Source organism: Neolamprologus brichardi, chromosome 4 (genome assembly GCF_056152115.1).
Source record: "Neolamprologus brichardi isolate AB-2024 chromosome 4, ASM5615211v1, whole genome shotgun sequence".
Classification (NCBI taxonomy): Eukaryota; Metazoa; Chordata; class Actinopteri; order Cichliformes; family Cichlidae; genus Neolamprologus; species Neolamprologus brichardi.
Window position 1 is genome coordinate 25,858,940 of NC_142107.1, and position 15,675 is coordinate 25,874,614.

At 50.5% G+C, this 15,675-nt stretch overlaps 1 protein-coding gene across 1 annotated transcript; it reads left to right on the forward strand.

The window, feature by feature from the left end:
* The first annotated feature begins 583 nt into the window (after positions 1-583).
* Positions 584-15,675, forward strand: fbxl19 (F-box and leucine rich repeat protein 19). The gene is made up of 11 exons (XM_006805256.3): positions 584-1,228; positions 3,188-3,388; positions 5,365-5,508; positions 6,445-6,531; positions 6,615-6,785; positions 6,945-6,977; positions 7,053-8,266; positions 9,978-10,141; positions 10,492-10,653; positions 10,742-10,963; positions 11,051-15,675. The coding sequence occupies exons 2-11, from the start codon at positions 3,203-3,205 to the stop codon at positions 11,308-11,310; spliced, it is 2,643 nt and encodes an 880-aa protein (XP_006805319.1). The 5' UTR covers positions 584-1,228; positions 3,188-3,202; the 3' UTR covers positions 11,311-15,675.

The following is a 15,675-nucleotide window of genomic DNA, read 5'->3' on the forward strand; positions in this document are numbered from 1 at the left end:
AGCGACCAAAGTCAAATGTAAAATTATATCAGTAAATAATAAAAACAGAAGACATGCACTGGGAGAAATGACACAGTAAATCAAATCTAATGTAAAGCTGGAATGAAACAAAAACGTGTTTTATGGAATAAAATATTTATAAGACATATTGTGAATAAACCCTGCGGTGAACTCAGGAATCAGCGCTGCTGTGTTTCTTTATAAAAATAAAAATCTCGGTTTTTATGAGCTGTAAAATTATTCACCAGCATGTTTTAGTCGTTGATTGATTTCATTTTTATTGCACCGTGTATGTGCATGTGTTTGCTGCATTTTTTAAATCTTTTTTTTTTTTTACCTTTAATTTCATTTTCTTCCGGATTCTACTGATCTCTATATTCTATTATATTTCAAATGTCTTGTGTGGGCTAAAAAACATTTTAGCTCAACGCTTTTTTGTGGAGAAGCGGGACAACTACAAGTCCCACAATGCCTTCCGCACTGTGACGTGACACGGAGAGGCGGAGCGTGCATATCGTTTGTGCCTATATTTTATTTAGCGGTTTATTTATTTATTTATTTATTTTATTTTCCGTCTCTGTCCGAGGCTGAAGCAGCGCGCGAGCTCTGCGGTCACCTGCATGATGTCATCAATGCGGGGTTAAACGTGCCGCGAGCCACCGGCCGATTCACGACACTGAACCGAATCACGCGCAGCACCGCAGCCTCGCGCCACACAATAGAGTCGCAGAACAATAGCCGCGCGCGGCGCTGCTTTTCCAGCCTACGACGGCGAACGGGCCTAGTTCGTGCGGAGGAGTATCACCGGGAACGCGTTGAAAGCGCCGCGCTGCGGCGAGAACGGGCCGTTGTGTGTATTTTGGAGCCCCTCGGGAGGAAGAGCCGCGGAGCACGCGGAACGCGCTGCGGGGGGAGAGCGAGGCGGACCGAGTGCAGAGAGAGAGGCGGACAGAGAGAGGAGTGAATGGGCACGACTGCGCCCTCCGCCTCACCGATATCCATCCGTTCTCTACCGACACAGTTAGACCACCGCGGTCCTTCAGGCAGGCCAGCCCGGAGAACCGGAGCCAGCGGCAGCCAGCGGGATGGCATGCGCATGAAGCAGCGGCGGGCGAAGAAACAAGGAAGCGGACGGCTAGCTGCGCTCAGCACGGGCTAACGTGGGCTGATTGTTGGCGGATACCGATTCTAATGAGCGACCCAGGAGCATGCGAGCTGATTCAGAGAGGTGAGCGGGGAAGGGTTCGTGAGGGTCGGGTTTGTTCACCTACACCTGCCCGGCAGCTAGCTGCGGAGCGGGGACAGCGTGAAAGAGGAAGCTGCTGCAGGGGGCGGACGGGCTGCTAGCGTGCTAGCGTGTTAGCACGCCTAACGTTAATGTTTTAGGAGAGGCTGGGGAAGGGAAGGGGGGCTGCCCTCCTACATGTGATATTAGATAATTAACAGGGCAGACGGTGTGTACAGGTGTGTGGTCGGGGCAGGTATGCCCAGGCTGGCTGTAGGTGACTGTGACGGGATAGCTGCTAGCTGTTAGCGGTTAGTCTCCAAACGGTGCCAGATGCGCATCTTCATTATTATTGCTGTTAGCTGCTGTTAGCTACAGCCAGCCTCTGTTTCCGTCACATGTTTAACTATAAAATCGCGTTTCAGGTGATGTTCTCATACAGGTGTTTCTGTGGGCTCGTGCTGGCCTGGAAGGAGGAAGCTGGTGAAAACGATCCTGGGATGTTAGCTTCACACAGGAAGCAGGATTGCTTCACCCTCTCCGTTTTCATTCTCTAATGTCAGGAATATTATTCCCTTGATTACTGACAGGCACTGTGAGACTACAGCAGCCGCAAGAATACCCAGAAAATACACTAAATATTATAAGTAACGTGAAAGAAACAGAGTGAAGGTTCAGAGCATGCTCAGCAGCCCGTACAACCAAAACACCTGCATTTAAAAACACCTGGATTTGGACCAGATAATGAAGCAATCCGGTCTGTTAGTGATTTCAGTATGTTCCACCTAACAGGTTTAAATAATAATGCAGAATCTTTAAGCATGTGGCTGCTCTGCAGAGGACTTTTTTGGAATAACACTGTGTCCCTGTTGGATTTATGCAACTGTAAACCTGCACTGATGCGGCTTCACACTCTCCCCCTCAAACTCCAGGAAGTTCTTGTCTCACTGGAACAAAACAAAGTGTCTGCAGGTGAGTGCACAGCAGCTCACCTTTGCCTGATGGGAAAGCAGGTGCAGCAGATTTATATAAAACGGGTTTTGTCGAGTGCTTTCACTGCTCTACCGAGGCCGCTCACGATCAGCTTTGAGGGGGATTCTAGTGTCTGATTAGAGTCGTTGTGAGGAGCGTGTTCTTGGTCTCGCCGCAGTGAACTTTGAACTCTGACTCCAGAAAGTTTTATAGTTTTTACCAACAAACTGAACAGTTTGAAGTCGAGGATGAAGAGACCATAGCCTGAGACTTCCAGATGTTTACAGCCTAGGGAGGGAGGCGTGTTCATCAGGTGTAAACTGCGTTAAATTGGCTCCGTAACCTGACGGGCATGGTGGAAGTGCTGTCCTGGGTTGAGCTCATTTCCAGCCTGAGACACTGCCAGTCCAGGGAACGCACACCTGGATGGGCCTCGTCAGAGCCCGCACCTGCAGCGTGAGGTCATCCTGACAGAGAACACGGGCAGAAACATCCAGAAACTAATAAACATTCAAACACTGTAAACTCAGAGGGTGTTTTAAACCAGTCGTATTCAAATCACCAGTTAATTTCATGACTTTCTGGATCCTTATGATATGAAAAATGTTTTTCCTTTTGTTGAACCTCAGACGAGTTTCTGCTGATTTAATTTTCGTTTTGTGAGACGCACATTCTGTTCCAGCTGTTTAAACTTCTTTAACATGTACGACAACTTCAGTCCATCTGTAACGTTTCAGGAATAAAACAAAGTGTTTGTTGGGTTTTAAAAAGCGTCTCGATGAGTCCAGATGTTTGATCAGCACATTATTGGTGTGATAAACGCCCCTAATAATGCAAACTTTTAGCCTTAATAGGACTGAAACAGGTGAGTTAGAAACAGGTGTTGTGAGGCGTTGATCTACATGCTGTAAACGTTTCTACCTCCACAGGGATCGTCTGCTGCTGTTCCACATGCTCATATCTCTGTCCTCTCGCTCTCTCTGCTTCCAGCTGACTTGTTCGGTGATGTCGGGCAGTAAGGCGCTGGGCGGGGGGGCCGGCGGGGGGGCGAGGCGCAGGCGGACGCGGTGCCGGCGCTGCCAGGCCTGCATGAGGACGGAGTGCGGCGAGTGTCACTTCTGCAAGGACATGAAGAAGTTTGGCGGGCCCGGTCGCATGAAGCAGTCCTGCCTCCTGCGACAGTGCACGGCGGTGAGACGCACACACGACACGACAGCCGAGACCTAAACATGAACCACACTGGCCTTAAAATACATTACAGATCCTCATTGTTAGACACAGCAGCTTTGCATGATTCGGTTCAGAATCAGTCTTCTTTGTCTGACCTGCATCCCTCGGAAAGCTCTTACACAGAGCTCCTGTTTAACCCTGACAGTGTTTGTGTAATAGTCACAGTGAAGTGGACGTGCTTCTGTCACACACGTCACCGTTGGCTGATGTTCGCTGCGTCCAGCAACCATCAGCCGAGAAAGCAGGAACGTGTGCGGCTCGCAGACTGAAGGGTGACCTGTGCTTTTAGCCCAAACATGTCAGTAACACGTGACCTACGCAAACCAGCAGGAGACACGTCAAATCTCGCAGGGCTCGCTCAGCGGTCCTCGCCACCGCTGGCACACCGGCCAGCGAGAAAGCCCCTCCCACAGACTGTCAGATCAGGTTCAGTTCGTCTGCAGGTACGTCTGCGCGGTCGGACCTCAGGCTCTGTACGCTCAGGTACCACTGTGGCTTCGACTGATAAGAAGCAATGATTGATGAATATTATGCCCTTTGACCTCTGAAGCCTTCAGCTGGAGTCAGACCCAGCTCAGCGGTTTGTCAGAAGCATGTGACCGAGCAGACCACGGAGGCGTGTTAGCTGCAGTGTGCATGCATGTTCAGTCTCAGCAGCGCTGCATCATCCAGAAACATTCAGCTCATGAAAACCACGCTGCAGGAGCCCGTCCACTTATTTATGCTCAGATGTGCAGCCTGAGTAACGGTTAAACAGGTTTCCATGTCAACGCGGTCCTCCATTACACCTGCTGCTGTCCCTGACGGCGAGAACGCGACCCGTGCACAGGTGTGCGTGCTGAAGATGTGCTGTATTCTTCTTTCTGTGTGTCGATTCTTCAAATGGCATCAGCCAAGAGCCCAGCGGGCGATGATGCTGGGTTTCCGTGGCAACCAGTGATGGTTGCTGGCACTGTGAGTGAGAGCGAGTTGGCTTTGATCCATTGCCATTTCACAGAGATGCTTAAAACACACACACACAGTGAGACGGTCTACGGCTCACATCGATGGAGATTTATTTATCTGTTGTTGGAGCTTTGTGTGGAGGAGGAGGAGGGGGGTGCAGGTTAGGAAGATGCTCCCTCAGCAGGAGCAGCGACGCCCCCTGGTGTCTGCTGAGAGCATGAGCAGCAGCTGCAGGTGTTCTGAGTGCTGCTGCCTCACTGAGGTCGAGCAGTGACCTGGCGACCTGCAGCTCATCGCCTCTTTAAGTCATCACGAGCCGTTTGGGTCTGAGCGGGTGTTGGGGGGTCGACCACCCTCAGTGGGTTCGATGTGTGAATCGTTCTCCTGGTGTTTCTGACCATCACACAAAAAACATCTGTCGTTTCTGAGTACATGAAACACAAAAATAAAATCATGCGTCTGTGCTGTTGACCTTTTGGTGACCTGCTCGACTTTAAAAGTTTGCATGATCATGTTTTTAAAAAAGCAAAATGCGATGCAGCCAAGGGTCACTGAAAACAGGCTACAGACCCAAACACAGCAGAGCTCCACGATTCTCGGATCAATAACCGCACAGTGTTGGAGGCCAGAGCGGCCAGACGAACGCCCCGAGGGGGACGGCCCACCTGCAGGATGTGCAGGAGAAGAACTCGATCAATCAGATCCCGACTGAGCCCTGAGCAGGTCAGGAGGGTCACAGGAAGGAGTCGGCCCCTCACCTGTGGGCCTGATCGACCTGCTCTGAGATCCAGATGTTTCTCTGAGAGATGTTCAGATTAGGAAGCAGGAGCAGACGTTAGCGCTCTAAAGGTTTCAGCTTTGTGTGGTTCATTCAGGTACTCGCCTCCCACAACATCTGCATCCACGTCTTTAACTGTCAGCACGTTTCTGTTTTTACCCCCCTGTGCACGTCTCACCCGTCTGTCTCACCCGTCTGTCTCACCTGCCTGTAGCCGGTGTTGCCTCACACAGCCGTGTGCTTTGCGTGTGGAGAGGCGGGGAAGGAGGACACGGTGGACTCAGAGGACGAGAAGTTCAGCCTCTCGCTGATGGAGTGCACCATCTGCAACGAGATCATCCACCCCAGCTGCCTCAAGGTCAGTTTGCCTGGAAAGGGCTTTTATTTTGAAATGCCGGTTTGTTTCCTGTGAATGAAAGTTTAATGATGCTGAGGAAAAACTGGGTCGATGCAGCAGAGCTCTGAGCTGTGAACGAGGACGGAGATCTGTGCTCGACACAGAGACGCACTCGGATCCAGATGTTTGGGACTCGGGCTGCACGTCAGCGTGCAGACACCCAGCATGCTGCTGGCGTGCAGACACCCAGCATGCTGCTGGCGTGCAGACACGGGGCTTCATTCTGGCTTCTTACTGTCCTGAAAACAAAAACCTGCAATCGATCGCTCCTCATTTTATCTTCTGGTTTCACTCGGCTCGCCCTCTGTGGCTGCTGTGCAGGCCTCAGATTGATGGCCTTTCATCTGTGCGCGGCAGCATTAATCCACACGAACAAACCAAACAGAGGCGCTCCCCCTCAGTGAGCTGCTGTCACTTCCTGACTCAGAGCGAGTCCACTGAAAGCAGCAGTGACTCAGCAACGTTTAATCTGCGTAACCTTGTAAGTGTCCAGCAGCTGCACGCTGGTCACATGATCAGGTTAAATACATTCAAATAGCAAGCTAACGTTCCCGGGCTCGATCAGGACGTGAGTAACGTGGCGCTCATAAATGTGCCTGTAACAGCGTAACTCCAAAAACTCCTTAAATGATAAATAATCTGTGAGAGCCAAGTTTGTCCAGCAGCAGCCACCGTAGCTGTGATCTGGAACTGGGAGAAGAAAACAGACCTGAGCTGTCTGAGTCGGCTGACGTGGTGAAAATTAGTCGCTGTAACAAACTGAGGATATTTCCTCGCGGCGGCTCCATCGCATGACCCGCAGTCGTGTGGAGCTGCTAGCATCTCCTCCTCTGCAGCCACTCGCTGCTCGTCCTGATGTTTCCAGATGTGCTGATGTGTGCTGCCTTTTGTCCTCAGATGGGCAAAGCTGAAGGAATCATCAACGACGAGATCCCGAACTGCTGGGAGTGTCCGAAGTGCCACAAGGAGGGCAAAACCAGTAAGGTGAGAGTGGGACCAGTACAGGGGACGGGTTCGGGGCAGCGGTGCGCTCGGATAGGCTGAACCCTGCTTCTGTTTGTGCGCAGGACCAGGCGGACGGCTCGGGCAAACGCAGGCTGGATAATGGCGAGGTGGGCCGGTGGAAGCTCACCGATGACCCGCCTCCTAAAAAGAAAGCCCCACCCACCTCAGAGGAGGGCGGGCACAAGAGGAAGAAGGAGAAGGAGCTGCCTGCGGACAGCGGGCCCAAGAAGAAGGTGACCTGAGATTGAACGAGTTGATTATAGATTATTGATCTGAGGCGTTTAACGTGCTCAGATTTAAGACTGGAGGCGGAGCCAGAGCACAGCTGCCTCTCCAATCTGCTGTTAATGACACTAATGATGTAATCGATCTGCTTCCTGTTTGTTCCTCAGATGAAAGGAGGCCACGAGAAGCGCCTGAAGAAGGTAAGACGCCGCTAACCACGTGATGTCCTCGGTTACCGCCCGCTTTCTCTGACGCGTCGTCTTTTCTCTCATCAGAAACCCAAACAGGAGGCGGCGGAGTCCAATGGCCCCTCCTCCTCTGGGGGCGGAGCCTCAGGGGGGCAGGGTTCCTCCACCTCATCTTCCTCGCAGCCCGGAGGAGGCGGCGGTGTGGGCGGGACGTCGAGCGCCGACCAGCGTTCCCATCACAGAGAGAAACTGGAACGATTCAAGAGGATGTGCATGCTGGAGCGCCGGCCCTCCTCCTCCTCGTCCTCGTCCTCCAGCTCAGAGTCCGACTCCGAGTCCGACTCCGACGACTCCCTGAGGGGGGAGCAGGGGAGAGTGTCTTCCCCGTCCTCGTCCTCGCCGGCCCCGCCCCCTCCCGTCGTCTACAGCAACAGCAGCGGCAGTCGGGCGGAGCGGGAGAGAAGGGAGAGGGAGCGGCGTCTGGCCGAGCTCGGCTTCAGTGCCAGCGAGGAGTCGGAGGGCGAGGGAGGGAGGGGCGAGGAGGACGAGCGGGAGGACGAGCCGGCGGGGGGAGACAAGTCCCGTCGGAGAGGGGAGGCGGGGCTGTCTCAGAGGGGACGCAAAGGCGGGCTGATGGATGGAGAGGATGACGACACGCCCACTTTGGACAGGACCAGGAAAAACTCCGCCTCCCTGCCCCCGCCCTCGCCGCTGTCCTCCAGTCAGATGGCTCCATCCTCGCAGCACGACGGCTTCACAGGGAAGCAGCGCAGCAACGGGCAGGAGGCGCGCAACGGACGGACACGTGGAGGCACGGGGGGAGGAGGGGGCGGGGAGAAGGAGAACGCCAGCGGAGCTCTGACCAATCACAGACACGGTGGAGCGGGGGGGACCAAAGGTAGCGGCAACCGTGGCAACAAGATCCGAAACAACAAGAACCAGACGTCTAGAAACAGCTCCTCCTCCTCCTCAATCCCCACCTCCAACGGCGGGGGGGGCGGGGCCAGCGGACTCATGATGTCAGCCATGGCGGCGTCCCCCTGCTCGCAGCCGTCCCGCCTCGGCCCTCGCTCTCAGATGATGAAGCGCAGCCCGCCGGCCGTACCCTCGCCTCCCCGCCCCGTGCAGATGGAGAGGCACCTGGTGCGTCCCCCGCCGGCGTGCCCCGAGCCCAGCTGCCTGCCGCTGGACTCTGGCACCGCCCACATCATGACACGGGACGTGTGGCTGCGAGTCTTCACCTTCCTGAGTCACAGAGAGCTCTGCGTCTGCATGAGGGTCTGCCGCACCTGGAGCCGCTGGTCAGTCGCTGTGAGGTCATGGGTGCGAGGGGGCGGGGTCTCGTACGCTGGCCCATCAGAGCCGAGCACGCCCCTTCTGCTGATTGGTTTAAAACTTTATTATTGGCTGGTTTTAATAATCATGAGGCTTCTCCTCAAAGAGTCAAAGTAATAAAAACAAAATAAACGCGTCCGACGTTTAAATGATCAAACATCACAAAACTGCCAAAACGACAGCGTGTGAGCCGCAGACCCAGCAGGAGGTATGTCGGCGCCTCGACCTCCTTCGTGTCGCATACTCACGATGTCATGGGACCCTCGGTTGCTATGACGACAGCCACACACATTAGGTGGTACTCGATAGGGGCGGGTTTTAATGATCGATTCATCGATTAAAATCGATTCTAGCTTTGATAACGTGAAATCGATTCATTCAAATCCTGAATTGATTTTTTTATATTAATTTATTTTTGCCCTAAACGCCAGAATCTCAGTTTCAACAAGCACCAAACATTTAAAACAGTAACTGAGAGCAGGAACAGGATTCTGCACAGAGACGTGAACACAAAGCTCGACCCGCCGACGCATCAGGATCAGTGAGATGTGACTTTCTCACCGACGGCACGGACACGGTCGGGGCTGAACGCCGACAGCTCGCTGATTCTGATGTTTCGGCGGGTCGAGCTTTGTGTTCACGTCTTTGTGCTGATTCTGAAGCTGTTAGTTTATCTCTCCAAACAATATTGACTGAACCAGCAAAAGAAGATCCAAACTAGCTTCACATGAACATCGTCATGAATTCACTCTGACTTTTGCTGTTTCGCTTCCACCAATAAAATCACACTTCATGCACAGCTCTCTCTCTCTCTCTCTCTCTCTAAATCTCTGTTTTCTTCATTATTCGCTTGCTTGTTACGCACAAGTCTAAGTTGTTTACAGGCTGTCGGACGCTGTTTTTTCCTTTTACTTACTTCCATAAAGAAAACCTCATTTCTGCCGTTAAATACTGAACAAATTTAAACTTTTTAAAATTATACAAAATGTGTCTGTAATAAAACCGCTGTAACGTCAGAGGTGATGTTCATGTGCTGATTAATGGTTTTCTTTTGTTTTTGATCGACTGCAGAATATTTTATAAAATCCAGAATCTCCTTCATGTTTTTCTGTTTTATCTTCAGCTGCTTTGACACAAAGGCCTCTGCTGTGACGCTCACACCTCTGATAAAGTCTGGAAAGTGTCAGCTTCCTTTTCATAGATACAAAAATATGTAAATGTCCTGATCTGAATTATAATATTTCTGACTGTCTGAGGCAAAATTTCCCAGATTCGAATTAAATTGAATCGATCCTAGAAATCAGTGAGATACCAGCCCCAGTACTCGAGTAGGGGGGCTACAGTTGCACTTTTACGTGGACTCGCTTCGATCAGAGCTGGAGAACGACGGTACGTCCGAGTTCATCCTGTCTGGGTTGGTTTTCCAGGTCGATGCGTCTCGCTGTAGACGTGTGCTTCTGCGCCGTAGCTCACGCCATAAACGGAGTGTTAATCCCACGCTGCAACCTAACCTGACGCGAGCCTCGCGGGTAACTACACGTTAGGTCGGCATATACCGCCGTATCTCGAGTGGCGTGGAAGGTTGCGGTGCGGGGACGAGTTTCCTGACTTTCCTTCAGTGTAGCCCCCGCGGTCGTCAGCCCTGCGACTAACGCTGCGGTCTCTCCCCCCCCCCAGGTGCTGCGACAAGAGGCTGTGGACTCAGATCGACCTGAGCCGGCAGCGCTCCATCACCCCCCCCATGCTGAGCGGCATCATCCGCCGGCAGCCCGTCTCCCTCAACCTGGGCTACACCAACATCTCCAAGAAACAGCTGATGTGGCTCATCAACCGCCTGCAAGGTGACGGTGCACCTCCACCCGCTGCACACGCACACTACCCCCACTCACGAAGACCGAAGCGCGAGGGGAACTTGATCTGACCATCTGACCGAATCACCTTCGTATTCATCCGCTCAGCTGTGGGTCGGCAAATAGAGCCGAAGGCTTGTTTTCAAGGCCTCGCACAGGTGTAGCTCACCTGCCCACACCCTGTTATAAGTTGCCGTGGTTTCATTTTTTCACCTGGTTTATTGGCCAAACCAGGTCACATGATACTCTTGAAACTGGAGCCGTTTCCCTCCTTCCTGTGAGGCGGCGAGTGGCTCCACCTCTCACCTGCGAGGCTCACCTGTGTCTTCTGTCCCGCCCAGGTCTGCTGGAGCTGAATGTGTCGGGCTGCCCGTGGGCGGCGGTCTCCGCTCTGTGTCAGGCCGTGTGCCCCTGCCTGAAGCTGCTGGACCTCAGCAGAGTTGAGGACCTCAAAGACTCTCACCTGAGAGAGCTGCTGGCGCCCCCACCTGACACCAGGACAGGTGAGGCACCCACGTCGGAACACCTCCGCCTGCACAAAGGCTCTGAGGTTATCACGTGTTTGATTCTCTGCTCTGATTGGGCCTGCAGCCCACGGGGAAACCAGAGCGGGGCGTTTCCAGAATGTGACAGAGCTGCGTTTGGCGGGTTTGGACCTGACGGACGCGTCGTCCCGCCTACTGATGCGCTACGTTCCTCACCTGGCCAAGTTGGACCTGAGCCACTGCGGGAACATCACCGACCAGACGGTGCACACGCTCACCTCCCACATCTCCCCCCTGAGAGAGAGCCTCACCCACATCAACCTGGCAGGTAAAAGCCTCGCCGTTGTGCTGCTCCGCCTGTGCCGCTGCTCCGCCTGTGCCGCTGCTCCGCCTCACCTGTCTGTGTGTTTTCTAGGTTGTGTTAAGGTGACGGAGCAGTCCATCCCGCTGCTGCGCCGCTGCACCTCCCTGCAGACGGTCGACCTGCGCTCCTGCTCGCTCCTCTCCTCTGAGACCGGACAGCTGCTCTCCTTCCCCTCCAATGCCACCTCCTCCTCCTCCTCGTCTTCTTCCTCTGCTACCACCACCGCCAGTGTCGCCGCTACATCCTCCTCCACGCCTGCCGCCTCCTCCTCCTGTCCTCCTGAAGACAGAACGCTGCTAAAGAACAGCTAAAGTCCGCCTTCATGTCATGTGACACTCGCGTTCAGGTGGCCCGTGAGCCTCGCTCCTCGTTACACTACAGACAGGTGAGGAGGAGGAGGAGTCGCTCCTGACACTGGAAGAGGAGGAGGGACGTATTTTGGGAAAAAGTTGTTGGTTATAGTTAAATAGAAACCCTGAGCATGTATATATTTGTTCTCTGTATAATTTGGGTGTGTGTATATATCTGTAGGTTACTGTAAATGACCCCTGACCTTTGAACCATCATCCCACACCTCCTTAAACTCCCCCATCTCCTTCCTTTCCGTCCTTCCACCCTGCGACCGATCATCACGCCGGTCAGCTGCTCGTCGAGCGAACTCGTCGAGCGAACTCGTCGAGCGAACGCGCCGCGCTCCGTCTGTGCAGGTCAAGCTTTCCCTCTGCTTCCTGTCTCACAGCATCGTCCGCCTTTATTTTCTCGTTTCCCGCCTGAAGCGTCACTGACCTCACACTACACTTTTCATGTCCTCTGCACACGCCACAAATCCATCGACCGTCAAAGTTCATTCAGACTGACCTTCACTGAACTCGTCACGTTTCAGCCGCTCGCTGCTGAGCGACTCAAACTCGGGCAGAAACCATCAATCGACTGTTTCTGGCACCTCTTGTGGTTTCTCTCTCCAAGTTTGCCGTGATTTGAGTAAAGACTTAAACACGCTCACAGCAGGTCATCGCTGATTTAGTTTCGTTTCTTCTATTTGACCTCTGACCTCACCGATGACTCCCCTGTAAATACAAACAGCCGAGTGCGTATGAATCGATTAATTGCCCAAAAGATCAGAAAGAGTTTGTCACTAGTTTGGTTTGGTCCAACACACCGTCCACGATGTCACCGTGACCGACCGACATCGGGAAGGAACCAGAGGGAAAATGGCGAGGGATGGATTCCTGCTGACGCTCGTATTGGGTCGTTCACGTAGGCGAACCTCGAGTGTCGTTTTCGTAACACTGATTTCTGCTGCTCTGCAGCTTCAGGCGGCACAGTTTTCTTTTAACGAGACCATGATGAATGTACTACAAACACCACGATGGAGCCGACGTCCGTGTTCGCTGGCTCAGTTTCACCTGCAGTCTGAGCAGGCTGTGGAAGCGTCCGCACCGCCCGACTGACTCGATTTCAGACTAAGATCGTGCTGTCAGAGTCCCACCACCCGCCGAAAATTGGCGCCATCTTCCTGTTACGCCCCAGCAGGTCCTCCAAGTTCCTAAACCGTGACGAAATCTTCTGCAGTCAAAACGGAGGCGTGGCTTTCCTTAGCGCGCAGGCGACCTCCGTCAGCTGACGACATGAGGACAGCCGTGTCTTAGCTGCTTTAAACGTACTGACGCGGTCCACAGGGGGCCGTCCTTCAGCTCCTAATATTTGATGTTCCGCTCCAAGACTCATCTTAGGTCAACGTGTGGAAGAACGTGGTGGAAATGAGTTTTGAAGGTGAAGCAGGGATCAGTGCTGATTTAAAAACCTCTCTGTAGCTCCGCCCGCTCGATCAGTCGCTGAGACTGGTGGGAGGCGGAGCAAGGCTAGTGGTCTCCCCACGCTTCCGGTGTTCGTGCCCAGCGAGGCTGCAAACTTCACGTGTGGTACTATTAAAGGAGTCTTCCTGTATCGCAGGTGAGCTTTGGCCATGTGTGGGTTGTTCAGGTGTTCCTCCCTCTGAGCGTGATCAGACTGGTCACGCTGTTTGAAACTGAGCCTCAATCATCCCCCTTTGATTTTACACCCTGTGTCCATCACCTTCGATCAGCTTCCTCTGATCAATCATCAGTTTTCTCAGGAGTATTTGTTGTCTTTGATTTTCTGTTTTCTATTTATTTTGTGCCACAGCAGCGCTTCCATCTGCTCCGATCGGAGACATTCCTGTTTTTGGCTGCTCGCGCTCCATTTGATCAGCTTCCTGTCGTTGCATCGTTCAGATTACTTTGAGAAATACGAATCTGTTTGCTGAAGAAACCTATTTCTGCCAGGAAAGAAAAACATGGATGAACAGTCCAAAATCGAGTTCGCAGAAGCACGTCTGGACTTGTTTTATAAATCGTGTGTGTGTGTGTGTGTGTGTGAGTGAGAGATGCTTTTGTTTTAAGAATCTTAATTTAGCATAGACTTATTTTATCATATCCCTAATTTTTCTTGTGATCTGCCATCAGTTGATCTTGTTTCTTGTCGTGTTCTTGACTCGTCTCAGGTTATTTCTTAATTTTAGTCACTCTGTAGTTGCGACTGAGAAAATCAAGTTGATGACTTTGGGTCTTAAGTTGTTTCATTCATGAAGCGTTTGTTTTCTTGGCTTAAATGGGCTTCGGTTGTTTCTTGTGGGCGTCAGTTATGAAAAAGCATTCAGTTGTATTTGACTCAAAGGTTTTTGTTTGTTTGTTTTTCCCGTGTTTCCATGGATAAAAGCAGGGAATTTCAATTATAAAGTCGCACAGATGTTTCATAAATCACGTCCAGATACTCAGCTGTAAATGTTGGGTTTATTTTTCTTAATGTATGTGAACTGCCTGAGTTTCCTCTGGGTGGAGGGTGGTGTTAAAAATGTTTTTTTTTATTTTATAATGTTTGTATTTTAAGGTGTACACGTCTGCGACACATCAAATGGTCGATCAAATCACAGCGGTTTTAATGACTAAAACTTACTTTTCAGGGTAGACTAGAGTAAATGGATTGCCTTGAACCAGCTGGCAAGTTGGTTAGCTGCAGTCAGTGCTGCTTTACCTCCGCTGCTCAAATATCACTCAAACTATTCAAACTAGTGGACAACAACGTCAAATTAGTGGAAACGTCCTCTAGCTAGCCACACATTAGCGACAATACCCTTTTTAATTTAGGGATTTATTGTTGTTAGTCAGCTAACACGCTAACACTAGCTCTTTAAGGATAAAAATAAAAACTAAAGAATTATTGAGTAAATTGCATGGAGCAAAATAGCTAATAATATAATGTTGGTACTTACATGAGAATCTAGACAGGAATATTAAAAACTGAGGGCGGGAAATAATTTGTCAAGTTAATTTATAACCGCTAAAGATAACAGAATTAGTTTTAGCTAGCTAAATTATTACAGTATAAACTTAAAAAAAACATACTTTTTAAGGGAGATTTTTATTTATCAATAAGCTAACAAGCTAATTCTGTTTAATTTTAGCTTTGAAACTTGTCAGGAAAATTCCAAAATAAGCAGGAAAAGGGTCGGATTTATCAGGCTAGCTGAAGGTAACTGCTAACGCTGTAGAGGTTTATGGTTGGCTGGCTAAGAACACCTGATACTGTTAAAGTTTAAAAAAAGAAAATGAGCGGGAAAACGGCTACATTCTTTAGGCTAGCTCAGACGACCTAAAAACCCAGAGGTTTAGCTAACATTGATTCAGAACTTGGTCAGAAAAATAAACATGGAGGAAAAAATTAAACAGGTCTACAAGTTTAGGTTTTGTTTTTTGTTTTTTTACATGATTACATTTTCAAGCTAATTGGTGTTAGCTTGTTGGTTTAGAATAAAGTGTTCACATACTTCTGGGGACATGATCATAACTGTTTACTGTCTGCTACTAGTCATTTTCTGCTGTTTGTTTTAAATATGTTAACCGTTGCCCATGTTCAATTCTTAGGGAAAAAATGCAGCGTCAGCACCTTCTGTTAGTTGGTATGAGTGAATATTGCAGCGCTGCAGCCGAGGTATCGCAGTGTTTCCTGCAGCAGTGCATTGACTTTGGGCTGCTACCGGCTGTGAAATAAAAGTATTATGGGTAAATTTGAAATCGCCTGTGACGCCTTGTTGTGCCATAAACGCATCAGATCAACTGTCAGCATGTGAATGGGTCATTTTTTAAAATCTCTTATTTTTTTCTATTTGTTGAGTTGTTGTTTTCTTTTGTTTGTTTGTTTGTTTTTCCGTGGGGGTGGTGTGCTCTCTGCCGCTTCAGCTAGCAACAAATGAGGAGGTCAAATGTGATTGGACGATAATTGCTAAGTAATGAAAACTGTTTTCCAGTCGGACACCTGCGCTCTCCTCGGGATCTTAGTAAAAACTGAATCATGTGGTGTTTGATATCTTTTTCTTTTTTCTTTTTTTCTTTTTAAAGATGCACTGGATCATCATCTTCATCCCCACCTTTTGCCAAATGTAGTTTTTGTTGTGAAAAGGGGCATTTTTATCCTGTTTTCCCTCTGTTGGGTTCTTTTTATACTTTGTCCATGACTCTTCCATTGTGTTGATGTTTAAAAAACAAAAGGAAAAAAAAAAAGAGGAAGATGTTGGAACAAACGGTAAATAGACACAAAAGACCAACTCAAGGCAGCTACGTATGAGTGACTACTGTAAAATGACTAATAAAGAAGCA

Excerpts from the sequence above, each read along its gene's own strand:
- fbxl19 (XM_006805256.3), top strand. The coding sequence starts at position 3,203 with ATGTCGGGCAGTAAGGCGCTGGGCGGGGGGGCCGGCGGGGGGGCGAGG. Across the intron at positions 6,978-7,052 it reads ACGAGAAGCGCCTGAAGAAG|AAACCCAAACAGGAGGCGGC; the intron begins GTAAGACGCCGC and ends TTCTCTCATCAG. Across the intron at positions 8,267-9,977 it reads TGCCGCACCTGGAGCCGCTG|GTGCTGCGACAAGAGGCTGT; the intron begins GTCAGTCGCTGT and ends CCCCCCCCCCAG.